Source organism: Brassica rapa, chromosome A02 (assembly GCF_000309985.2).
Source record: "Brassica rapa cultivar Chiifu-401-42 chromosome A02, CAAS_Brap_v3.01, whole genome shotgun sequence".
Lineage (NCBI taxonomy): Eukaryota > Viridiplantae > Streptophyta > Magnoliopsida > Brassicales > Brassicaceae > Brassica > Brassica rapa.
Genome location: NC_024796.2, coordinates 26,436,299 through 26,461,562, shown reverse-complemented (window position 1 = coordinate 26,461,562; position 25,264 = coordinate 26,436,299). Strand labels below are relative to the sequence as shown.

Sequence of the window (25,264 nt, the reverse complement as noted above, 5' to 3'; positions counted from 1 at the left end):
CCCTAATCTTAACGGTCCACTTGATGCGGTTGCGTACACGATATGAGTTAGGAGCTAGTATCTGGTGCGGGCGTGAGTAGATAGTAACGTCATCGACCTTCTTCTTCTTCCCTAGTTTATAATTTCACGGCTTTCTGACTTTGCTTGAAAAGATCGGTCACGTGAAAAAGAGAAAGAGATCGTCCGTATATGTTCGCTGTTTCGCTGATTGGAGGATTCATCTTCCTTGTCTGATCCTCTCCGTATAATCTGTAAACTATCCGATACGATCGAGATAATGGATTTAGCATCCCGTTATAAGGTGATTTCGAATCCTTAGTGTTTTTTTTTAATTCACCACATTGGCTTCTCCTGGTTCTGTGATTTCTAATTACGGTAGATTTTGAGAGGATTCTGTTTTGATTTGGTTAGTGTGTATACTAAACCGGTTTAATGTCATCATAGAAACATTAGGATCCGGTTTATTATTAACTCCAATAGAGTGTGTACTAATCATGAAGGCTGCAGAGTGCTAAATATCCCTCTGTTTTAAAATAGTTGATGTTTTGGTTCATTGCACAAGAATTAAGACATACACTTTTATCTAAAAAGTATCACTAAAAATATAAACAAAAACTAATTCAACCAATTATCAGAACTATAAAACATAACTGGTCACACAGTTTTCAATGATACTAAAATTAATATAAAATATCAAAACATCATGTATTTTGAAACATCAGAAACTCTTCAAAACATCATATATTTTGAAACAGAGTATATATTATCTTTGTATCTCTTCACACGAATTTTGCTTTTAGTGCTTATGGTTGTTCTTAACTTCGTTCTGAGCTCTTGTTGTACAGGGAGTTGTTGGTTTGGTTTTCGGAGACAATGCATCTCCTAATGAAGACAGGTACATGTTGTTTTCTCTTTAATTTACTACCAGTAATTGTTGAGAATTTAATTTAAATGCGCATTCGATTTTTATTAAGGTGATTTATTTTCTGTAGTTACATTCAGCGCTTGCTGGATCGCATAAGTAATGGTACATTGCCTGACGATAGGAGAAGTGCTATAGTAGAACTTCAGTCTGTTGTTGCTGAAAGTAATGCTGCTCAACTTGCTTTCGGTGCATCCGGTAAGTCTTTTTTTTTTCTGTATTGCGTCTGACTGAATGTGAGATCAAATTCAGAACTGCAGTTTGCAATTTTACATGCTGTGATTTCAGGGTTTCCTGTGGTAGTGGGCATCCTGAAGGACCAACGGGATGATGTTGAAATGGTGCGGTATCTTCCTTTTCTGTATGTCTTTTTGTTTCTTACTTAGCTTCCGCAGATTGCTGTTTTGCCCTCTTTCCCTCACTTTATGGGATATGTAGCAACATTTGTTGAAGCAAACTAAATATTTTTTTTTGGGAGACTAGAATTTTAACGCTACTTTTGTAGTCTTTGGAAACAGACGGATAGTTTAGAACCAAATCAATATTAAAGGAGGTGGACACATGGAAATGTTGATTTCTTCCATTATGCATTTTGGTCTAGCATGACAGTCTTTACTATAACATTTGCAGTTGTAAAAGTCTTGTTGTTTTACCGTGATATTATTCAGAGTTTGTTATTGAGTTTCTTGTTGATCTGACTGTGTTGTGCACTTGTGCTATGTTTTAACTTATTGTATCGTTTTCTGTCCAGGTTCGAGGCGCCTTAGAAACTCTTCTTGGCGCTCTAACGCCAATCGATCATGCAAGGGCACAGAAGACTGAAGTCCATGCGGCTCTTATGAATTCCGATTTGCTCTCCCGTGAAGCTGAAAATATCACTCTTCTTTTAAGTTTGCTGGTTAGAGTGTATTATATATTTTCGAAACTGTCTTGTCAAATTTTTGTGCGTGCATCATATCATATTGTTTGTTTTCCTTGTGGTATGGCAGGAGGAAGAAGATTTTTATGTTCGATATTTCACTCTCCAGATTTTGACAGCTCTTCTTATGAACTCTCAAAATAGGTATATATTCTTACAGAGTATTAATGCTGTGCCATCTTTCTATCTTTTCTGTAGAGTCTTTTGTTGATGGTCTCTTCAGATTGCAGGAAGCTATTTTGACTACTCCTCGCGGCATAACTCGGCTCATGGATATGCTGATGGATAGGGAGGTAACAGTTAACTATATCTTGGATATTCTTAACGTTGCTATTGGTTTGTTTAAGAGTCTGGTCTCTTTAGCCTTCAGTTAACCTCAAATAATTATTAGTCTGGGAAGGGATGAATATTATGTTTCATAAACTTTATTTATTGGTGTTTGGCTTACAGGTAATCCGGAACGAGGCTTTGTTGCTTCTTACGCACTTGACGCGTGAAGCAGAGGTGCGATAACCTGCTTATATCTGTAACTCTTCGTTTTCTTCTGCCTTTCTTTAGCTGAAGTAGCCATTGAATCTGATCGATCTCGCTTAATGATTAACTACTTGTAGGAGATCCAAAAAATTGTTGTCTTTGAAGGTGCATTTGAAAAGATTTTTAGCATCATCAAGGAGGAAGGAGGGTCAGATGGCGATGTGGTTGTGCAGGTGACCAGTAGCTCTTTTTTTTTTTAAATATATTATAGCACTAAGAATTGGACATTTGAGAAGGAAAAGTGATATTGTTTTGTTCTTTAATTTAGAACTACAAAATTATTGGCATTTACACGTCCAAATGTTGTCTTCCTGCAATTTTTGCAAGCACTTCCTTGTCCATGCATTTGCACTAATAGTGTTCGTTCTTTACAGGACTGTCTGGAGTTGTTGAAAAATCTTCTTCGCAACAGTTCATCAAACCAGGTATCAAAGCTTTGTATATGTTCTGTATTTTTCTGATTCATCTGCACAAATGCTGATATTCGAAATTGTACAGATACTACTAAGGGAGACCATGGGTTTTGAACCAATCATTTCAGTTCTAAAACTGCGAGGGATTACATATAAGTTCACCCAGCAGAAGGTTAGATCATCGAGTGCTTCTCTCATTTTGGATTGATTCTACCAGCTAGTGCGAGTTTGTTAATATTTTTCCGTCTCAATGAACAAAATCCTAGTAGACTGTTAATCTGCTTTGTGCACTGGAGACAATCAATATGCTGATCATGGGAGGTGCAGTCACGGACCCTGGAAAAGAATCAAACAAACTGGCAAATAGAACGGTTTTTGTTCAGGTTTGTGTTACGATGTAAAAAATGTTGTGGCTCCCCATTGTTGACATATGTTTCTTATTATATCATATTTGGTCTAATCAACAGAAAAAACTACTAGACCACCTCCTTATGTTGGGTGTTGAAAGCCAATGGTCGCCTGTTGCTGTTCGGTGCATGGTAAGCAAATCTCCTTTGTTATCATTCAAATTTCTTTTCTGATTTGTGCAACTGACAACAATTTCGAAAAATTCAATTTAACTTCTTCTTTTGTTGAACCTTGTTTCTAAGTTGACCATGGAACTGGTGTGTTTATGGGTTTTTATCTAGAGATTGTTAATGTATCATCTAGACCCAGTAAGCTTAAGTATCTAATGGGTCTTCTATTTTTTGATTCTTTGCTACTAGACATTTAAATGCATTGGAGATCTGGTTGATGGACATCCCAAGAACCGTGATATCCTTGCTAGCAAAGTTCTTGGTGAAGATCGGCAAGCAGAACCTGCACTCAATTCTATCCTCCGGATCATTTTACAGACATCTAGTATTCAAGAGTTTGTTGCTGCTGATTATGTCTTCAAGACCTTCTGTGAGGTTTGGAACTTTTGTGTTATATGTTATTATTTGATAGTGTAATGTGAGCTTGCAGCTTATTGTTACATTCTCTAAACGTTTTCAGAAAAATCGGGAGGGTCAAGCAATGCTAGCTTCAACTTTAATACCCCAACCACATCCCACCACCCGAGATCCTCTAGAAGATGATGTTAACATGTCTTTTGGAAGGTGTTATCCTCTTTTCCTTTCTCCAGCAGCTTTCACCGGTTCATTATCATTGCTCTTTTGACCTAATGCTCTTGTATCAAATCTTACTGGAATTTTATATTTGTGTCAGTATGTTATTGCGAGGCATTTTCTCTGGTGAAACTGATGGGGATCTTGAGGTAAAATATTTGTGTCTCTGTTGAATGTTAATTTGTTACGTCTTCCAGAACTAATCTATTGATTTCAAACAGACATGTTGCAGAGCTGCGAGCATTCTTTCTCATGTTTTGAAAGACAACATTCAGTGCAAGGAAAAGGTAATTGACTTCAATGTAACCACACCTTTATACCTTAGGTTCTGCATTGCCTGACTGTTTCAGAAACTCAACAGGCTTTGAAAATAGTACTTGAGTCACCTGTGCCGTCCATGGGAACTTCAGAGCCTCTCTTTCAAAGGATCGTCAGATACCTAGCAGTTGCCTCTTCCATGAAAAGCCAAGATAAATCAAAATCATATATTCAACAGATCATCTTAAAACTGCTTGTCACATGGACCGTTGATTGCCCAGCTGCAGTTCAGTGCTTTCTAGATTCACGCCACCACCTAACGTACCTGCTCGATCTGGTATCAAACCCAGCTGCAACAGTTTGCATAAGAGGCTTGGCGTCTATCCTACTGGGAGAATGCGTCATCTACAACAAATCAAGCGAGAATGGTAAAGATGCTTTTGCTGTAGTTGATGCTGTGAGCCAGAAGATGGGGCTCACATCATACTTCTCGAAGTTCGAAGAGATGCAGAGCAGCCTCATCTTCTCTTCTTCCTCCGAGAGACCTCGAGAGGATCATGAACCGTTGACGAGAACAGCCACGCCTAGTGAAGCCGAGATCGAGGATGTTGACGTGGCAGGTGCGATGGATAAGGGGAACGAGGATCACCCGATGCTCATATCGTTGTTTGATCCTAGCTTCACAGGCTTAGTGAAGAGCCTTGAAGGTAGCATTAGAGAGGGAATCGTGGACGTGTATAGTCGGCCAAAAAGTGAGGTGGCTGTAGTACCGGCGGATTTGGAGCAAAGAAGCGGAGAAAATGAGAAAGACTACATCAACCGCTTGAAAGCTTTTATAGAGAAACAGTGCTCGGAGATTCAGGTACATGCTTATTGCTCAACTCGTCTATGCTTTTAATTGTTTTATTGCAAAAATTATTTTGATGAATTATCAAAATTAAATATACAAAACAACAAATTTATTGATTTGTACTTACATCATTACTTTAATTTAACAGATTTAAACTAATTTATTTTGATTTAAATCGATTTAGAATGGTTTAAACTGATTTGAATCATATAAATCGGATTTAAAAAAAAAATGTTTTGTCTGAGACAGATTTGCCGCCTTAAACCGATTTTTAGAACCATGATTACTACGAACTATGTCTTATGTTCTTAGTGAGAAGTGAACTGAAACAAATATTCATACAATAAGTCTCCAAATTTATGTGATATGTATGAATATGATTATTGTTAAGGTTATAACCGAAACAAAATAAATCTCAACATCAGTTGTGCCTTAAAGAGCTTATTGTCGACGACCTCTGTGTACTTTTCCAGAACCTTCTTGCTCGGAACGCTGCTTTGGCAGAAGACGTAGCGAGCTTGATACGTTCCAAAGAGTGTATTTCAGGAAGAAGAATCAGGAGAAGAAGAAATGGGAGGGAAATGGAGAGGAAGTAGACGTGGGCGAGAAGGAAGAATTACAGAGTTCAGAGATTCGAGGAGAAGTAGAAGGTTTGGAGAAACAGAGAGGAAGCAAAGCCGCGGAGTGAGACAGAGGCTTTGCTGAAGGATTGTTTTTCAAGTTAAATAAAGGATTGTTGTTGCGATCATATTTTCTTTTATGCTGAGTTTGTTGTGAAGAGTCGTGATGAGACCTTCCCTACGATCGTTATGAGATCGTAGCTTTCTCAGGAAAACACTTGTATTTCGAGAGTTGGATTCGAGTTTGTTATTGAGAGAAGATACTTTTGTTATACTGGGATTATATTGGAGTTTTACAGATTGTGTGGAGAAGAAGATAAGTCTAAACTTATCAAATTGGTGCGATTGTGACAGATCGAGCTCTCTATGGCGTCTATGGATGATTGTGTTGATGGATCGGGTGATTTTGGAGATTCGAAGATGGCGACGAGCTACGAGCTCTCGTTTCTTCACTCGGAGTGTGAGAGGTTGCAGATTCACGCGAAGGTGACAGCGGAACATTTTCAATCGGTGGAGGCGAGATTATCGTCGTATGATGCGCGTTTCGATGCGTTGGATCTTCGCTTCGATCGTCTAACTCAGCTGCTCACAAATCAGCAGTCGGAGAAGGCTAGGGGTAAAGCGATCGAATCGACGGAGCCACAAACACCAGCGATGTTCTCGTCGACGCGGACCACTACCGCTCCGCCGGCGTTTCAACTTCCTCCGTCGGTTTTCGAAACACGGGAGAGTCTTCTGAAGAAGATTGACATGCCGGTATTCTCTGGATCGAGTCCGTTTGAATGGTTGGCTCGCGTGGAGCGTTATTTTCGTCTTGGCAATTTCCATGGTAGAGAGCGATTGCAGTTTGTTTCGATGAGTTTGGAGGGACCTGTGCTCAACTGGTTCAACGCGGAGATGGATAACGATCCGTTTACTGATTGGCTGCAGTTCAAAAGACGTTTGGTGGCTCGCTTTCGCCAACGTTTGGAGGATGAACCCGGGAAGCGTTTGTTTGCGTTGAAACAGACAGGATCTATTATGGACTATGTGAATGAGTTTGAGGAGCTTCGCTCGATTGTGACTGGTATTGATGAACGTAATTTGGAGCATATCTTTTACAACGGGTTGAAGCCAGAGATGCAGGAGGTGATCAAGATGAAGGAACCTAAGGGGCTGACGGAGCACATTACTGCGGTGGTGGGTATGGAAGGAAGTGCTTTTTGTCGTTCCGTTAGCACGGCGGTTCAGGACTCTCACTCTCGTAAGAGTTCGTCAGGAGGTACTTATAAGCCTTGGTCGAGTGTAGGGACCAAAACGCAAGGTGGCTTTGAAAAAGGTTCCACTTCTGGTACTGCTTTTCGACCGCGACAGAAGTACACAGACGCGGAGCTGGATAAGATGAGGAGAGACGGGATTTGTTTCAAGTGTAAGGGTCCGTACGTGAAGCCTCATACCTGTCCTATGAAGGAGTTGCAAATCTTGACGGTGATTAACGGGTTTGAGGTGGAGATTTTGGATGAGGGCGTGTTGGATGGAGAGTGGTCTGAGATGGATTATGGGCAGTGCCAAGCGGAGTTGTCGTTGAATGCATTTCTGGGCGTAGATACTCCCACTACAACTAAGGTGCGAGGCAAGTTTGGCCAACAGGAGTTTGTAGTCATGATTGATAGTGGTGCTACCCACAACTTTGTGGCACCGCACGTTGTGCAAAAGGCCAAGCTACATGTGTACACTGACCGGAAGTTTCAAGTATTGTTGGGCACTGGCGTGACAGTGGAGTCTGTGGGAGTTTGTCGTCGTGTGACGTTTCAGTTACAGGAAGCGACATTTGAGGGAGACTTTGTTGCGCTTGAATTGGGAGGGGTTGATGTGATATTGGGCATTAGTTGGTTGCGCACTTTGGGAACTTGTCTGATGAATTGGGAATCACACGAGATGTCGTTCAAAGTCGGGGGGCAAACATTCACATTGCGAGGGGATCCTTCTCTGCATTGTAATGCTGTTGCTCTGCGCGCTTTACATTTGCCTAATTTTGAAGATGTATTGGAGCTGGGAGCTGTGGAGCCAGTTACTGAACAGATGCCTCCGTCTATTGAGGCCTTGTTGGCTCAGTTTCCTGAGGTCTTTGCGTTGCCTACGGAGTTACCTCCAGTTCGTGGCCGTGAGCATGCCATCCATTTGTTACCGGGAGTTACATCGATCTCAGTCCGTCCGTACCGTTATCCCCACGCGAGCAAAGAGGTTATGGAAGCCATGGTCACAGATATGCTCAAAACCGGGATAATCAGGCCAAGCTGCAGTCCTTTCTCGAGTCCGGTGCTCTTGGTACGCAAGAAGGATGGTACTCATCGATTCTGTGTTGACTATAGGGCGCTGAATCGGGCTACTATTCCAGATAAGTATCCGATCCCTATGATTGACCAGTTGTTGGATGAACTCTTTGGGGCTACTGTATTCTCTAAGCTGGATCTTCGTTCAGGTTATCACCAGATACGGATGAAGGAGTGTGACATTGACAAGACGGCGTTTCGCACACACGAGGGCCACTATGAGTTTTTGGTGATGCCTTTTGGGCTCACTAATGCTCCTGCGACGTTTCAAGGACTGATGAACGATATCTTTCGACCGTTCTTGCGGCGTTTCGTCTTGGTCTTCTTTGATGACATTCTTGTTTACAGCAAGAACGAAGCTGACCATGTGGAGCATTTGCGTGAGGTGTTACAAGTGTTGAAGGATCAGAATCTGTTTGCTAACCGGAAGAAATGTGTGTTTGCACAGCCGCAAGTAGAGTATTTGGGTCATATCATTTCGGCTCAGGGCGTGGCGACTGATCCGGCCAAGACAGCAGCCATGCAAAAGTGGCCTACTCCGCGTACTATCAAAGACTTGAGGGGATTCTTGGGGCTCACGGGGTATTATCGCCGCTTTGTCAAACATTATGGGTTATTGGCTAAGGTGCTGACTGATTTGTTGCGTAAGGATAGCTTCTGTTGGTCTCCTGAAGCTCAACAGGCATTCGATCAACTCAAGGTCGTCATGTCTGAAGCTCCAGTGTTGGCGCTTCCTGATTTCAACGAACCCTTCATTGTGGAGACTGATGCTTCAGGAATTGGCTTGGGCGCGGTGCTGATGCAAAGAGGCAGGCCCATTGCTTATTTCAGTCACAGTCTCACACCACGAGAGAAGCTTAAACCTATCTATGAACGAGAGTTAATGGCAATTGTGCTTGCCATTTTGAAGTGGAAGCACTACTTGATGGGGCGTCGCTTCATTGTGCACACCGACCAGAAGAGCTTGAAGTTCCTTTTGGAGCAACGTGAGGTCTCAATGGAGTACCAGCGTTGGTTGGTGCGTCTGATGGGGTTCCAGTTTGACATTGTGTACAAACCTGGAATTGAAAACAAAGCTGCTGATGGTCTTTCTCGACAGATGCAGGACTCTGTCGTGGAGACTAGCTCGTCCCTGTTGGCTCTAATTGTTCCTCATGTCATTCAGTTACAAGATATCTATGCAGAGATTGAGTCTTCTGATGACATTAGGGCCCTTAGACAACGGGTACTAGCCGGAGAACCGGTGAAGAAGGGGTTCTCTGTCGTTGATGGCAAGCTATGGTATAAGAAGCGGTTGTTCATTCCACACACTTCACGTTTTATTCCGTTGCTTCTTCAAGAGTGTCACGACAGCCTCACGGGTGGTCACTCTGGAGTTCTCAAAACGCTGAAGCGAATTCAACAGTCGTTTCATTGGAAGGGTATGCGAGTGACGGTACAGGACTATGTCGCTAGCTGTGTGGTTTGTCAAACTCATAAGACATCCACATTATCTCCTGCCGGTCTTCTCCAACCTCTTCCCATTCCTTCACAAGTCTGGCAAGACATCAGTATGGATTTTATTGACGGATTACCAGCTTCAGGAGGATTTAGCGTTATCTTTGTGGTGGTGGATCGTCTCAGCAAGTACGGCCACTTCTTTGGGTTGAAACACCCGTACTCTGCTGTGGATGTGGCGTCGAAATTCGTTACTGAGGTGGTGAAATTACACGGGTTTCCCTCTTCCATTGTCTCAGATCGCGATAAGGTCTTCTTGAGTTCTTTTTGGAAGGAGAGTTTTCGTCAATCTGGGACTAAGCTGAAGTATAGCACTGCATTCCATCCTCAAACAGACGGACAAACAGAGGTTCTGAATCGCAGCTTAGAATCTTACCTACGTTGCTTTGCGTCGGCTCATCCCAAGACATGGTATAAGTTTCTGAGCTGGGCTGAGTATTGGTACAACACGGGCTATCATTCATCGATTCACACCACGCCTTTCAAAGTCGTCTACGGACGTGATCCTCCGCCGCTGCTGCATTATGAAGAGGGGTCTACTTCCAACTTTGATCTCGAGTCGATGTTGGTGGAACGTGATCGAATGTTGGGACAGTTGAAGTTGTTCTTGGAAAAGGCTCAGGGGCAGATGAAGCGTGCTGCTGATAAGCACCGAAGGGACTTGGAATTCGCAGTGGGTGATCGAGTGTTTCTGAAGCTTCGGCCATATCGTCAACACTCTGTTACTCGGCGTATTTGTCAGAAGCTCTCTGCGAAGTTCTATGGCCCTTTTGAGGTGCTGGAGCGTGTGGGTAAGGTGGCATATAGGCTTCAGTTACCTGTGGGATCAAAGATTCACCCGGTGTTTCACGTTTCTCAATTGAAACCTGTCGTGGGGTCTGCTGAGCAGGTCACAGCGTTGCCTACTACTTTTTCTGATCAGGGGGAGTTCGTTTTGGTTCCGGCACAGTTATTGGAGACTCGTTACACACCGGATGGGTACTTGGAGTTACTTGTGCAGTGGGAAAGCTTACCAGCTCATGAGGCGTCGTGGGTGTTGGGTTGGGAGTTTGCCAGGCAGTTTCCGTCGTTTCCGCTTGAGGACAAGCTTCGTCTCGTTGGGCGGGGTATTGATACGTTCCAAAGAGTGTATTTCAGGAAGAAGAATCAGGAGAAGAAGAAATGGGAGGGAAATGGAGAGGAAGTAGACGTGGGCGAGAAGGAAGAATTACAGAGTTCAGAGATTCGAGGAGAAGTAGAAGGTTTGGAGAAACAGAGAGGAAGCAAAGCCGCGGAGTGAGACAGAGGCTTTGCTGAAGGATTGTTTTTCAAGTTAAATAAAGGATTGTTGTTGCGATCATATTTTCTTTTATGCTGAGTTTGTTGTGAAGAGTCGTGATGAGACCTTCCCTACGATCGTTATGAGATCGTAGCTTTCTCAGGAAAACACTTGTATTTCGAGAGTTGGATTCGAGTTTGTTATTGAGAGAAGATACTTTTGTTATACTGGGATTATATTGGAGTTTTACAGATTGTGTGGAGAAGAAGATAAGTCTAAACTTATCAGAGCTCTGGCAGGAACGAGCAATCTCAAGGATCAGAGCAAAGAGCAAGTACAGTAATGGAGAAGGTTCATATAGATAGCATCAAGCGAGAACTCCAAGAAACATCTCAACGCTTAGAGACAATCAAATCAGAAAAAGCCAAGATGGAGTCTGAGGCATCAGAATACAAGAACGTTGCCGCGAAACTTGAATCAGACCTGAAGGGCCTGTCGGACGCATACAACAGTCTAGAACAAGCGAACTACCATCTCGAGAAAGAGGTGAGATCCTTGAAAGGAGGAGAAGGTCCTATGGAGTATCCTGATGTAGAAGCGATTAAGGAAGAAGTGAGAAAGGAAGCTCAGAAAGAGAGCGAAGACGAGTTGAACGACTTGTTAGTGTGTTTGGGACAAGAGGAGAGCAAAGTGGAGAAGCTAACGGCGAAGCTGGTAGAGTTAGGAGTTGATGTTGATAAGCTTTTGGAGGATATTGGGGACGAGTCGCAAGCTCAAGGGGAATGTGAAGATGATGACCAGTAAACAAAGTTGTAGAGATCAAATCATCTCAGTCACTCTTAAGTAATTTATCATCTACTTTCCAACATGTTATATTGTTTTCTTGATTTCTCAGAAGCTTTTTTACTTCAAGATATAGACAAGATGAATGAATGAATGAAAGAAGAATCAGATTTGGTTTCTCACTCTTATTCTTCATAGTCATCTTTGATCATTTTACCAGTATTTTCAGATAACGGGGGAATTGATTCAAGGTGCAATGCAGAAGGGTTCAGATGGAGCTTTACCCTCCAAATCTAGAGTAAAACAAACAAGCATTTTGATTGAAAAGTTTGCATTAATTGTTATTGTGTGTGTATTTTGAGAAATTGCAAACAAAAATAGCAGTTAGTTTTCTGAAGTGAAAGTCAAAATCAACAAGACACAAGGAGGGAGGATCAGTCACGTATCAAAAGCCTCAAGTCGTAAGAATCCTCTTCTTCTTGGAATCTTGTGTGAGCTTTTTGAAGGATTTTGAGAACCTTAGACAATGATCCATTGCTTCGACTCTCGTCGCTCTTCTTCTCTGCGTGAGAGTAAAATTCTTCTTCCGAATCATTATTCGTCATCTGGTATCTGAAATAAATGTACTGTTTGACCTGCACCAAGTTTGGCTTGTGTTGAGGCCAAGCACTAGCATTATCATCAACAATAACCACTCTTCGTTGATCAGCAGAGATACGATCAAGAGTCTTGCTATGAGGGGATTTCTCTCTGGTTATGACTCTATTTCCAAAATATCTTTTACCAGGATCAATCTCACTCAATATATACCGCGCGTAGCCGTACGTGCCCATCGTGTAAACGTGCATGCGGAAAAGCTTGTTGGCTTCTTTCAGAAACTCGCGGAGGAAAGGTCGTAACTTTATCAGATGCCTGGGAGTTCCTCCGTTAAACGAACTCAGTAGATCACCCCTTGAATCAAGTTCTTGCATTATATATTTTTCTTTATCAGAAAGCTCTGAAACAGGGACATAGTGGAGAAGCGTCTGATCCAAGTCAAGCACTAGGTGTAGTTTCATCTTCTTCTTCTTCTCCATCTTCTTCTTCTTCTTCTTTTCTTCCTTGTTGAGACTCGAGAGTTTGTTTCTTCCTTTGGTTTTTTCCAATAAACTAAAGAATAATTGCTTTATAAACGACCCCATAGCTTCTGTTGGCGTTGTAAGGAGAAGACGAAACACAACTACGGTAAGTGTCTGAATCAACCACAACCGAAAGACTTTGAAATAGAAAAACAATAAACCTAGTTTTTTTTATGGGAAGCAACAACGAGCGAATGAATGAATAATCGGTGATAGTGATTAATGCTCCCCTTTGTATTTATAATGGAGCCTTGGAGTTGGGTAAGGAAAAAAAAAGGAAAATTTCAAAGTGATTTTCCTTTTCTCTAATCACTACGTACGTGCGTGTTAAGTTATTTAATTTCAGGCTCAGGTCAGGCTCAGGTCAGGCTCAGGTCAGGCTCTGTTATAAATTATTTGTTGTTTTCCAAATCTAGGACACAAAAAGACATAAGAATATTTGTGTTAGGTACTGCACCCTCCAATAATCCTCAGAATAATCTTGAGAGCAAGTTTTCACGGGTTGGTGATAACTACCGCTCCATCAAAGATGAGGTTTGAATCACATAAACTTCTTTTGTCTTGGTTTATGTGAGTTTATTTATGTCTATTGGGGGTTTTGCTTGATTTTCTTTCTCTTGACAGGTTGCTTCTGCTCTTCCACATGCTGGTTTGGAGTCCTCGTATCTGATTATTGGTATTGATGTCACCAAGAGCAACGAGTGACCAGGTTAAACAAGTTATGTTCTTTATGTATAGCCACTGATAGTTGAATGAAACCATTCCTTGAGCACTACAATAACAACAGGTCAAAGATGACATCTCACTTTTGGGAACATCCGTCGTGGAATGAGAATCATGCATCAACGGTCCTGGTGTGTTATATACTACAGGTTTGTTGAGGAGGATCACCGAGCATCAACACATCACATGTTGAAGCAGAGAGTAATGAGAATGGTATCGGGTATGTTAAGTTTATGGGTCGTTACAGTGTAAGTTTTTTCTTAAGTGTTTTTGCTTTTAACATTACAAATAAAGACCTTTGATTCATAGCAATGCATGCTACATAGGCTAGCGGAGATGTCTACGGCTGCCTTACTCCTTAGTCAGCCTCTTATCTCTAGGGGAAGTTGGACTCTTGGAGTTCTTTGATAAACGGATCAAGGTTGAGTGGTCACATGGTGATTGTTCTTGCTGAAGAAGCAGGACAAGAGTTGATGTGCAAAAGCATGATTTTAACGCTGACGCCTCTGATTACAAGCTTCTTAAAGATGTCGGCTTCTGGCTACCACAAAGCATCAAGGTAAAAATTAGATTCAAACTTTCTCTTGTGCCATTCCAGATAACTGTTACGAGACTCATTTTCAGAAGATACAAAGTGGTTAATGGGTTAGAGTAAATGTGCTGGGTCATGAGTCTTTAGCCTATTCCATGCATAAGTAGTATATAAGTAGAAATGATAATAAGAGAGATCCTTATCTAGAGATTAGATCACAAGAGTGGGAGGTGAGAGACTCCATTATTAGTTCTCTCACGTTTGTTTCCTTTGCTCTGTTTCTATTTTGATCCAAGAGATACGTTAATACCTTTAAAACTCATCATAATGTTTTTCTTTTATTTTTTCTGGTGATAAGATCATTTTAAGAAGCTTAACATGGTGAAGAATCTCAAATACATAGGTAACAAAATCCATAACTCTTTCTCCCCACTTTTCAACTCATTTCTTGATATTGTAAACTCATTTCTTCATTTCTTGCTTTTAGATCCTACATACATGATTCGGGTTGTTCAACCAATGCATCAGACCATGTTTACAGATACACTTCTTGCTTGGAGCGTTGTTCATGGTGCAATAGCTGGTTACACTGAATACACCAGTGATCTTATCAATGGAAGACCAACAAACATTCCATACAACGTAAGTTACTGACAAATCAAATGCTTTTCGGCTTTCAATCCCGGAAGGATCCGAGTTGTGGTCATGGATGCTACAGTGGAATAATCTGGTTCGACATAACAGAACAGTGGTCTTGCGTGATGGTCCTGACCTGTTCTTTTTTGTTGTTGCAGAGGATAACAGAGAAACAGAACAATGTGGTGATTACAGGATAGAATGTGGACAAGGCTAATGTCTTCAACGAATCAGCCCAGTTTCTTAGGCTCTAAGGATATAACCATTAACCAAGGAGAAGCAAGATGAGCCGGAAAAGCCACATCTTGACGGTGAAAACGGTGATGGACTTTTTGATATTCCTAAGTGAAGATCAGAAAGCATTGTTTAAAGAACTTCCAAGACATATATATATTCAGGATTTCCTTGAACGATAACGTTTTGGCAAAAATTAAATAATTGTATGTTCTAGCGATTTCACATATTTGTTGGCAAATATGCTATGTTTTATTATCTTCTCTATTTAAAAAGAAGTACCATTTTTATCTACCATAAAAAAATCATAATATCCTTATTAGATCCATTTCATTAATTATATTTATTTAATTATTTACATTAATCTATTAAGTATAAAGATATTAATAATAAATTAATTTTAACTGTAAATTTAAATTTTATTTTTAGTTATAAAAAATGTTGAGAAAAAATCTAACAAAAACTTTCTAAAAATTTAAAATATTTTATTTAAACTAATACCATTGATTAATTTCGTAATTAATAATATATATTATTATACATTAGTTTAAATAAGATTTTATTATAAAACAAAATAAAATAAAAGTGTATGCTATTTTTCAAATTTTATAATTATATTCTATATCTTCTTTATTAAAAGAAATACCATAAAAAAAATCATACTAAGTCTATTTTCATCAATTACATCTATTTGATTATTTAAGTTAATCTATTTAATATATAACATTTCTAAAAAAATCTTATAAATTATGTAGATATTAATAAATAAATTTTAACGGTAAATTTAAATTTTATTTTTACTTATAACCAAATATGTTGGAAAAAATCTAACAAAATCTTAATAAAATTTTAAAATATTTTTAAATTAATGCAGCGATTTATTTCATAATTAATAATATAGTATTATTATAATCTATTTACTTATAAAATCCCACAATATACTAAAATAAATAACACAGAAATACAAATCATGTTAAGAAAATATCAGTTATATAGTATAACTAAATAAAATTTTAAAATGTATTGTATTCAGTCTGTAAAAATTATAAATGAATGAAGAAGATTCTCAATTTGTTTATTTCATACTATGAATTTATTTTACCAAACTCGAAAATATATTAATATATAATAACAATTAATAAAAAAGTTAAATGTATAAAACAAATCATTATACATTAATAATATCGGATAAGAAACATAACCAATAACATTATAGATCTACACAATATAAGAATTTAAATGTAAATTATATTTTTGTAAGTTTTGCGATGGTATCTGTTATATATTTACAAATAGAAAATCTATCCGCACGGATGTGCGGGTGAAAAATCTAGTCATGTTTTACACGTTAAGTTTTGTCACCTTTTGAACCTACACCACATCATATTACTTGTTAGGATTTCCTTTTGCTATGATATTTTCAGCTTTGATCATGTTTAGTTTAGTGTTTCATTGTGCCTTTTTCATATCTTTATAAAATTCTGATAATTTTTTATGCTTACAATTTTCATTGATCAGGTTTTAAAAGGGGTCGGCAACAATTCCCGTATATAACCAAATTAAACCGACTCAGCCAAACCAAACCGACCTAGTCAAACAAAACTAAAAAATCAACTCGATTAAACTGAACAAACGCAAACAAAACCAAATTAAACCAAATTGAACATAAACTAAACCGAACCAAACACAAACCAAACTAAAACCAAACATAAACTAAACCAAACTAATTTCTGTTGACTTTGGTATAATTTTTTTAGTATCAAATAAACCAAACCAAAATGAACCCAAACCGAACTGATATTTAAACCAAAATTTCCACCTTTTAGGTTTTAGAGGAAATTCATCATGATTAAGTTTCTTCTTTACTTATCGTCTGCGCTTTTATCTTGGATTTTACTTTTATTTTTTTGTCAGCAAAATAAACAACCTCATATAGACTCTACAATCGAAATAGATAACTCTCCATCCATATGGACAACAAATGACAGTTGCTTTCTTGCATTGCGTGCGAGACTGTCCGCCTTTGAATTCTTTGGATTGGATTTTTGCACGTTATTTTAAATTCGCCTCTTTTATAAACTTAGTTTGTTAAATTTATCTAAAAATATTTAGAAGTTATACAAATGCAATCTAATATTATTTAAAATCAGTTGTACTTTTTGTAATATAACATGAAAGGTAATATTATTTTCATATGATATTCAATTTTAATAAGATAACTAGATTCTGATTTAAAAAGTGCGAGAATATTTTTAAAACATTTTTTTTTAATTTTTTAATATTTGAAATATATATAAAACTGTTTCTATTTATATTAAATATAAAACTTATATAAAACATTACTTAATTTTGTTTTTCAATTAATTCCCCTTTATCATTAAAAAATTTTATAATGTATTTGATTAATTGTTAATTTCAATTTTGATAAATTCTTATTAAAAAAAAATAGATGTCTATTTATTTACTCTAATAATTTATTTATATACACTATTAATTTAATATGAAAGCTTTTTTAACTTTAAATGGATATAATTTTCTATTTGCGAAATATAAAAAATCTACATTTTTGATTGAGTTAATATTAATTTAAATTATTTTTACTCAATGCCCTGCGCCTAAAATAATTAAATGTTTAAATTATTAATTAGAAGACATATACATTTTTGTAAATTATTTGAGAGTTTTAGTCGTTTATTTGATTTATCATATATTTTGAAAGAAAATTAAGAAACACTATTAAAAAGTAGGATTCAATGTTTTGTATTGTTTAAACACAAATTTAATTGTTGTACTGTTTGGAAAGATATCTAATAGTATCATTGGATATCTAGTGATCTTATTAATTATTGATGACATTTTGTACAATATCATATGACTTATGACTAAATGTTAAGACCATTAAAATGTTTCTGTTTTAATAAAAGAATATATAATATAAGATATGACTAAATATTAGGTGCATTAAATGTTTCCGATTTAATAAAGTAGACTAGATAATATAACATATGACTTAAATTTAGGTCCATTATAAAAGTACTAAATAATAAGCTAAATAATATTTTCAAAAGATATATTTCCTCCCCTCTTTCTGAGAAAAAAATTTGAAATCTAAAAACAATGTAGATGAAAAGAAAGATTGTATTTATGATCACAATGTTGATGATCGGAAACCTTATAGTTGAATCGGAAGATATAAACAAAGATTTTCAAAAATGTTTCATTCTTTGTCTTAACATATGTATCATTAGTCAAGTACGAGATAAATTAGGATGTTTTGGTGTGTAACTTTTTTTCATTACTCGTACTAACAACCCATAAGCTTAACATACCCGATACCATTCTCATTACTCGTACTGGAAACATCCTAATTTATCTCGTAAAACTGAACAAAAATAAATTAAACCAAATTAAACCAAACTGAACATAAACTAAACCGAACCAAACACAAACCAAACTAAAACCAAACATAAACTAAACTAAACTAATTTCTGTTGACCTTGGTATAATTGTTTTTAGTATCAAATAAACCAAACCAAAATTAACCCAAACCGAACTCATATTTAAACCGAAATTTTCACCCTTTAGGTTTTAGAGGGATTTCATCTTGATTGAGTTTCTTCTTTTCGTCTGCGTTTTTATCTTGGGTTTTACTTTTCTTTTTTTTTGTCAGCAAAATAAACATACTCATATAGACTCTGCAATCCAAATAAATAACTCTCCATCCATATGAACAACAAATGACGGTTGTTTTCTTGCACTGCATGCGAGACTGCCTGCCCTTAAATTTTTTGGATTGGGTTTTTGAACGTTATTTTAAATTCACCTCTTTTATAAACTTAGTTTTTAAATTTATCTAAAAAAATTAGAAGTTATACAAATGCAATCTAATATTATTTAAAATTAGTTGTATTTTTCGTAATATAACGTGAAAGGTAATATTATTTTCATATGATATTCAATTTTTAATAAGATAACTAGATTCTGATTGCACTTTTTAAAGTGCGAGAATATTTTTAAAACAAGATTTTATTTACAAAATTAAATTGTCTTAATTTTTAAATATTTAAAATATATATAAATATACTATTTATATTTATATTAAATATAAAACATAAAATATTACTTAATTTTGTTTTTCAATTAATTCCCATTTATGATTAAGAAAATTTATAAAGTATTTGATTAATTGTTAAATTCAATTTTGATAAACTCGTATAAAAAAATTAGATGTCAATTTATTTACTCTAATAATTTATTTATATACACTATTAATTTAAAATTAAATCTTATTTAACTTTAAATGAATATAATTTTCTACTTGAAAAATATAAAAAATCTTTATTTTTGATCTGAGTTAATATTAATTTAAATTATTTTTACTCAATGCCCCTCGCCTAAATTAATTAAATGTCTAAATTATTAATTAGACGGCATAAAAATTTTTGTAAATGATTTGAGAGTTTTAGTCAATTATTTGATTTATCATATAATTTGAAAGAAAATTAAGAAACATTATTAAAAAGTAGGATTCAATGTTTTATATTGTTTAAACACAAATTAAATTGTTGTACTGTTTGGAAAGATATATAATAGTATCATTGGATATGTAGTGATCTTATTAATTATTGATGATATTTGGTACAATATCATATGACTTATGACTAAATGTTAAGACCATTAAAATGTTCCTGTTTTAATAAAAGAATATATAATATAAGATATGACTAAATGTTAGGTGCATTAAATTTTTCAGATTTAATAAAGTAGACTAGATAGTATAACATATGACTTAAATTTAGGTCCATTATAAAAGTACTAAATAATATTTTCAAAAGATATATTTCCTCCCCCTCCCTCCCCCCCCCCCCCCCCCCCCCCCCCCCCCCTCTTTCTGAGAAAAAATATTGAAATCTAAAAACAATGGAGATGAAAACAAAGATTGTGTTTATGGTCACCATGTTGATGATCGGAAACCTTATAGTTGAATCGGAAGATATAAACAAAGATTTTCAAAAATGTTTCACTCTTTGTCTTAACATATGCATCCTTGGTCCAGTACATGATAAATTAGGATGTTTCGGTAAATGTGGTAAGTCATGTGGGAGACAATACGAAATTGATCGTGTTAATTTTCGATGGGTTTCGGCTCAAGATCCTAGTAAGTTTTGGCAATAATCATAAATTTAATATAATTTATATTTATATTTATATTCATTCAACATATACAAATTTTCCTAACATTTATTTATATTTTGGTGGTTTTTGTTGTTGTGTGTAATGAGCAGAAAAGGAGATCGATGTGAAGAAGGCAAAAGACTGATTGTATTCAGGTTCGGATACGGACGATAAAAAATTATGAAGGCAATATTAATTATACATATTTTCCGTATTTGATGATTTAATAAAGATACGTATTATTGGTTATTTCAATTTTATAATCAATTCAAATAAACTTTTGATAACTGATCAGTTTTGTCCAGTGTTCAAGAAAGCGTTAGACGCAAAGCGGTCAATAACTCAACGCCTAGCGCCTAAAATGATTAATTGGATGTCTCAATTATTAATTAGCTAGCCTAGACGTTTACCAATTATAACAATATGCTAAATATATATAGAATAATAGATTGAATATCATGATTTACAATTAATAATTTTCATATTATTTATTTTCATAAGATTTATGAAAAACATTGAATCCTGCTTTTTAATAATTTTATTTCAAAATATATGATAAATCAAATAATTAACTAAAACACTAAAATCATTTACGAAAATATATAACTTTTTAACAATTTATAAATAATAAATTATTTATTATTTATTATTATCATATTATATTTATCTGGGTGGTTTATAATAAAATCACTACGGTTCAGGAGAGCCTGACGCCTAAAATAATTATAGAGAACTGGTTTTATTTATATTTTGCATTCTCGGTTTTTTCCATTAAATGGTATAATGTGGCACATCCATTGTTTAATATAAGAAAATTTATTAGGGTGATCTGCCAAACGCCTAAAGATCATTTCATTCAAAAAAATTTCGTCTACATTTTTTTTATCAAAATTTCGTCTACATGTGGAAGCACCGTAGCTTATTGGTTAAGGTTTAAAAGCTTCTACACCCAGGACTGGGGTTCGAATCTTAGACTATGTAATTTATTGCAGATTACATGAAATCCAGGTTTCAAGTCCCGGAGAAAGCGGTTTATTAAACAATTATGCAGACTACAGAGGAAAGACTTGCAATGGATCTTCAACATGATGCAAATAAATCTGGTCAGGCGTGGATCTTCATAGGACAGCTCAGGTGATGCAGTTAGGCGTAGGTCTTCATAAGGCATGTAGTATTGTCGGTTGTAGAATTGTCTATGTAATCTTTCCTATATCATAATTGTAAGATCGTAATAAATCAGCGTTAAAAAAAAAGACGATAACATAACCATTGATCTGATATATCGCATTAAGAAAGTCAAAACAAGCTCTTGAGATACAATCTAACCCAACTGAAAATATAAATTGCCAAATACGGTCTGAAGAGAAAATCAATGATAATTCCCACTACAAAAAAAAGGTTAGTTTAAATCATTTATTTTAAATATTTGTATTATATAAAAACATGTTTATAAACCCTCCGAGACAATCTCGAGGTTGTGAAAAACTCGTTACTATCCAACTGCAATACAAAACAATACTTTTTGAGTTCACGCATCTTATAATTACTTGAAACCTACATTTATAAAGACTTATAATTTTTCAAAAAACTCAATGTTCACTATCGATGCTCTCTCTCTTAGATCTAACTAAGGACATGACAATACTCAACCAACCTTCTTCTATTTTCTTATAACAGAAATAACAAATTCAACAAATGACTTGAAACAAACAAAAAGATGCACAAATTTAGGAACTTACTTATAGAATCGTGAAGAGGAGAATCGTGAAAAGAAGATGACATTTTTGAGATGAAATTTTAAATCGTGTAGTGTGATTGTTATTGTCGCATGAGAGAAATGATCTTGGATTCGTCGTCACTGGATACTCTTTCCAGAAGACGTCTTCACTCGTGAGAGAGAAGACCTTTTTCTCGTCGTCGTCGTGAATGTCGCCGTCGTGAGAGTCACCGTCACCGTCAATCTCTTCGCCGAGAAAGTAGAATGATTTGTCGTGAGAACCCCAAACCTTATCTCTTTCCCTTTCTCCATAAGATCTGGTTTACTTAAAGGGGACTTAGGTCATTTACTCATTAATGAAGAATGTATTTATCAAAATGTTTTTTAGTTGTAATAAAGATGAAAAGTGGTATCATCAAAATGGTAAACATAAATTCTTTCCTAATATATATGTAAACTAGGATCGGTCCGCCATACGGGTGGATATACTTTACTTGTGATCTAAATTATTATTTTTGTATAATTTTGTGGTTTGTGTTTTAAGATTTCATTTGAAAGAAGGGGTTTTTGCCAAAACTAACCCACAACTTGATTTTAATTCCAAACATATACCCAAACTTGAATCAAATGCAAAACTAACCTAAAAGCCTAGTAAAATTACAGCTCAGCCCCTTGTGACCAAACAAAAAAACAAAAGCCATTTTTACGAATATAGCCCTAGTAAATCGTCTGAGTCGTCTGAGATGTTGGAAGTCGTCTGGACGACTGAAGTGTAAGTCGTCTGGTACCAGTTTATTTTAAAAATAATTTATAAATCTTGTAAAAAAATATTTTGATGCGTAAAAAATAAAAATCAAGTAATTATAAACAGTTTTAACTGATATAAATTAAGATATGATAAAATTGATTTGTTTTGAAGATAGATGAGTGGAAGTAGTGAATCATGAAATATTTTGGTTTAGGAGTTTGGCAAACATATGTTGTAGTATTGTATGTATTGTTAGGGTTAGATTTTGGAAAACTAAAATGTTTTTTTCAAAAATTAGTTTTCACCTATATGTGTTTATTTATGTGTATAGTAAACACTTTTCAAGTTTGATTTGGTTTTATGAAGTGTTTAATTAGATAATTAAGTTTAGGGGTTATGTTTAGGGTGTGGACGACTTATATTTCAGTCGTCTGTTGAATAATTTACCCTGACGACGTATAATTCAGTCGTCCAGACGACTTACAAGTAAGTCGTCTGGAAAGTCTTCTATTTTAGTTTCCCGCTAAAAATATTTAATTTCCCGCTAAAAATATTAAACTCTTCTGGACGACTTACATGTAAGTCGTCTGTTTTAATTTCTTCACCAGACGACTGAAATGTAAGTCGTCCAGGAAGTCGTCTGAGTCAAAAATATTTAATCTAATTGGATTTTTTGTCTCCCTATATAAAGAAAAATTTACACATTATCTCTCCTCCTCTCAAATGGCTGCAACAAAAATGTAATGTTCATCATTCTAAAACTCTCCAACCTCTCTCTAATCTCTTTGACTTGAAAACACCAAACTTTATATGAATTTTTCAGTTTTGTCTCATGTATTTCTTACTAATCTATCTCTTTTGCAGGTTTTTAATCAAATGGTACTCATCTTCCACTAATTTAGAGGTAGATCTATTAATTTTAGATATGTATTTTTGTGTGTTCTATAAATGTAGATTTATCTAATCTTCCACTCATTTTCTCTATTTTTAAGTCATTTGAACGTTTTTGAATATGCAGGTTTTTCAGATCTGGATTTGATGTGCAGGTTTTTCAGATCTGGAAGACTTCTGGGACGACTTACCTGTTAGTCGTCTGGAAGTCGTCTGGAAGTCGTCTGGACTTCTTGGAAGTCTTCTGACAAAGTCGTCTGGACTTCCAGGAAGTCGTCTGGACTTCCAGGAAGTCGTCTGGACTTCCAGGAAGTCGTCTGGACTTCCAGGAAGTCGTCTGGACTTCTAGGAAGTCGTCTGGATTTTTCTAAGCGTTTTGGTAAGTTCTTATGTCTGATTTTTCTTCATTTGGTAACTTCTTGTTGTATAAAGTTCTTACTTTTTTCCCAAACTAAAACTCTCCAAACCCACTCTAATCTCTTTGACTTGAAAACACCAAACTTTATATGAATTTTTCAATTTTGTCTCATGTCTTTGTTACTAATCTATTTTTTTTTTGCAGGTTTTTAATTATTTGGTACTCATCTTCCACTAATTTAAAGGTAGATATATTATTTTTAGATATGTATTTTTGTGTGTTCTGTAAAGGTAGATTTATCTAATCTTCCACTCATTTTTTCTGTTTTTAAGCCATTTGAACGTTTTTGAATATGCAGGTTTTTCAGATCTGGATTTAATATGCAGGTTTTTCAGATCTGGAAGACTTCTGGGACGACTTACTTGTTAGTCGTCTGGAAGTCGTCTGGAAGTCGTCTGGAAGTCGTCTGGACTTCCTGTAAAGTCGTCTGGAAGTCGTCTGAACTTCCTAAAAGTCTTCTGGCAAAGTCGTCTGAACTTCCTGGAAGTCGTCTGGACTTCTTAGAAGTCGTCTGGACTTCTTAAAAGTTGTCTGGTCTTGTCTACTCAAGTGGAATCCAAGCTTGTCTTTGTAGATGAATGATCTATAATAGTTTTGTTTGTGGTCTGTTTTATGAATTGCATGTATACTCTTTTAGTTGTGAATTTTTTGTAAAATCAGTAATAATGTTTTCCAAGATGTATTAAATGTGCTAACAATGTGTTTACACATTTACAAATCAATGAAATAATAGACTTCATTAGCCTTTTTCTTATCTTTGGATCTCTCATATGCAATAATAAACTCCAATGGCCTTTTTCTCATCTTAATAAACAAGAATATTGGTAAGAGATGGAAACAAACAATAGTAACTAGTCAAAGCATATCATATTTTTTAGAAGTTTGCATTGAAAAACTTAGTCAAATTTAGTAAAACTAAGGGAGAGAACATATTTTGTAAATATGAGTTTTACATATCTTGAAGTTACTTATCACTCTTAAAAATACAAGTTATTCCAAAACTAACGTAGAAGACTTAAAAACTAGTGGAGAAGACGCGGACGACTTCAATCTAAGTTGTCTAGACGACTAAACTATATGTCGTCTGGTCAACGCAGAGGTTATTTTTGCAATTGACTTTGAAATCTGTTATTTCGGACGACTGAAAGTTAAGTCGTCTACTATTGTTTGGTTAAAAAAAACTCCGAAAAAGCTAGACGACTTACATTTCAGTCGTCAGAGGTTAGTTTTGCATTTGACTGGATTATTTCAGAAGTTTGACTTTTTGGACGACTTACATTTCAGTCGTCTAGTGAAAATTAAAATAATAATATTTTTTTAAAAGTAGACGACTTACAGTTAAGTCGTCATAGGTTAGTTTTGCAATTGAAAAAAAAAACTTCAAGATTTAATTATATACAGGCGGCTTATAATTCAGTCGTCCACGAGACGACTGAAATGTAAGTCGTCCAGGATCTACGAGGTTTGACCAGAATCTCGGAAAAAAATCCTGGACGACTTACAATTAAGTCGTCTGGTGGACGACTGAATTATAAGTCGTCTGTGTATAATTAAA

At 35.9% G+C, this 25,264-nt stretch overlaps 2 protein-coding genes and 1 long non-coding RNA gene across 8 annotated transcripts; 2 read left to right on the top strand and 1 right to left on the bottom strand.

Moving 5' to 3' along the window:
• The first annotated feature begins 34 nt into the window (after nt 1-34).
• LOC103854227 (golgin candidate 6) lies at nt 35-11,916 on the top strand. Of its 6 annotated transcripts, none has more exons than XM_009131160.3 (20): nt 36-301; nt 846-895; nt 993-1,120; nt 1,211-1,263; nt 1,674-1,820; nt 1,912-1,985; nt 2,065-2,134; nt 2,292-2,345; nt 2,453-2,548; nt 2,750-2,800; nt 2,874-2,960; nt 3,058-3,171; nt 3,256-3,327; nt 3,556-3,741; nt 3,827-3,930; nt 4,040-4,088; nt 4,161-4,226; nt 4,301-5,059; nt 5,521-5,593; nt 10,614-10,999. In XM_009131160.3, exons 1-20 carry the CDS (start codon nt 278-280, stop codon nt 10,661-10,663), a joined length of 2,307 nt encoding a protein of 768 aa, XP_009129408.1. In that variant the 5' UTR covers nt 36-277; the 3' UTR covers nt 10,664-10,999. The 6 variants fall into 6 exon arrangements, with proteins under 6 accessions (XP_033140204.1, XP_033140203.1, XP_009129408.1 ...); XM_009131159.3 differs by lacking the exon at nt 10,614-10,999 and adding an exon at nt 11,027-11,705 and having other exon boundaries at nt 37-301; nt 5,521-5,566; XM_009131158.3 differs by lacking the exon at nt 10,614-10,999 and adding an exon at nt 11,022-11,705 and having other exon boundaries at nt 38-301; nt 5,521-5,561.
• Nucleotides 11,812-15,239, bottom strand: LOC103854226 (RNA polymerase II C-terminal domain phosphatase-like 5). The gene has a single exon (XM_033284316.1). The coding sequence runs from the start codon at nt 12,696-12,698 to the stop codon at nt 11,952-11,954; it is 747 nt and encodes a 248-aa protein (XP_033140207.1). The 5' UTR covers nt 12,699-15,239; the 3' UTR covers nt 11,812-11,951.
• Nucleotides 15,240-19,618: 4,379 nt separating this feature from the next.
• Nucleotides 19,619-21,213, top strand: LOC103854229. Its single transcript, XR_630484.3, has 2 exons — nt 19,619-19,918; nt 20,046-21,213. It is a non-coding gene; the product is annotated as an uncharacterized LOC103854229 (long non-coding RNA).
• The last annotated feature ends 4,051 nt before the right edge of the window (nt 21,214-25,264 follow it).

Coding starts and splice junctions, on each gene's coding strand:
- LOC103854227 (XM_009131159.3), top strand. CDS start 278: ATGGATTTAGCATCCCGTTATAAG. Junction 896..992: donor GCATCTCCTAATGAAGACAG/GTACATGTTGTT, acceptor TATTTTCTGTAG/TTACATTCAGCGCTTGCTGG. Junction 1,821..1,911: donor CTCTTCTTTTAAGTTTGCTG/GTTAGAGTGTAT, acceptor GTGGTATGGCAG/GAGGAAGAAGATTTTTATGT.
- LOC103854226 (XM_033284316.1), bottom strand. CDS start 12,698: ATGGGGTCGTTTATAAAGCAATTATTCTTTAGTTTATTGGAAAAAACC.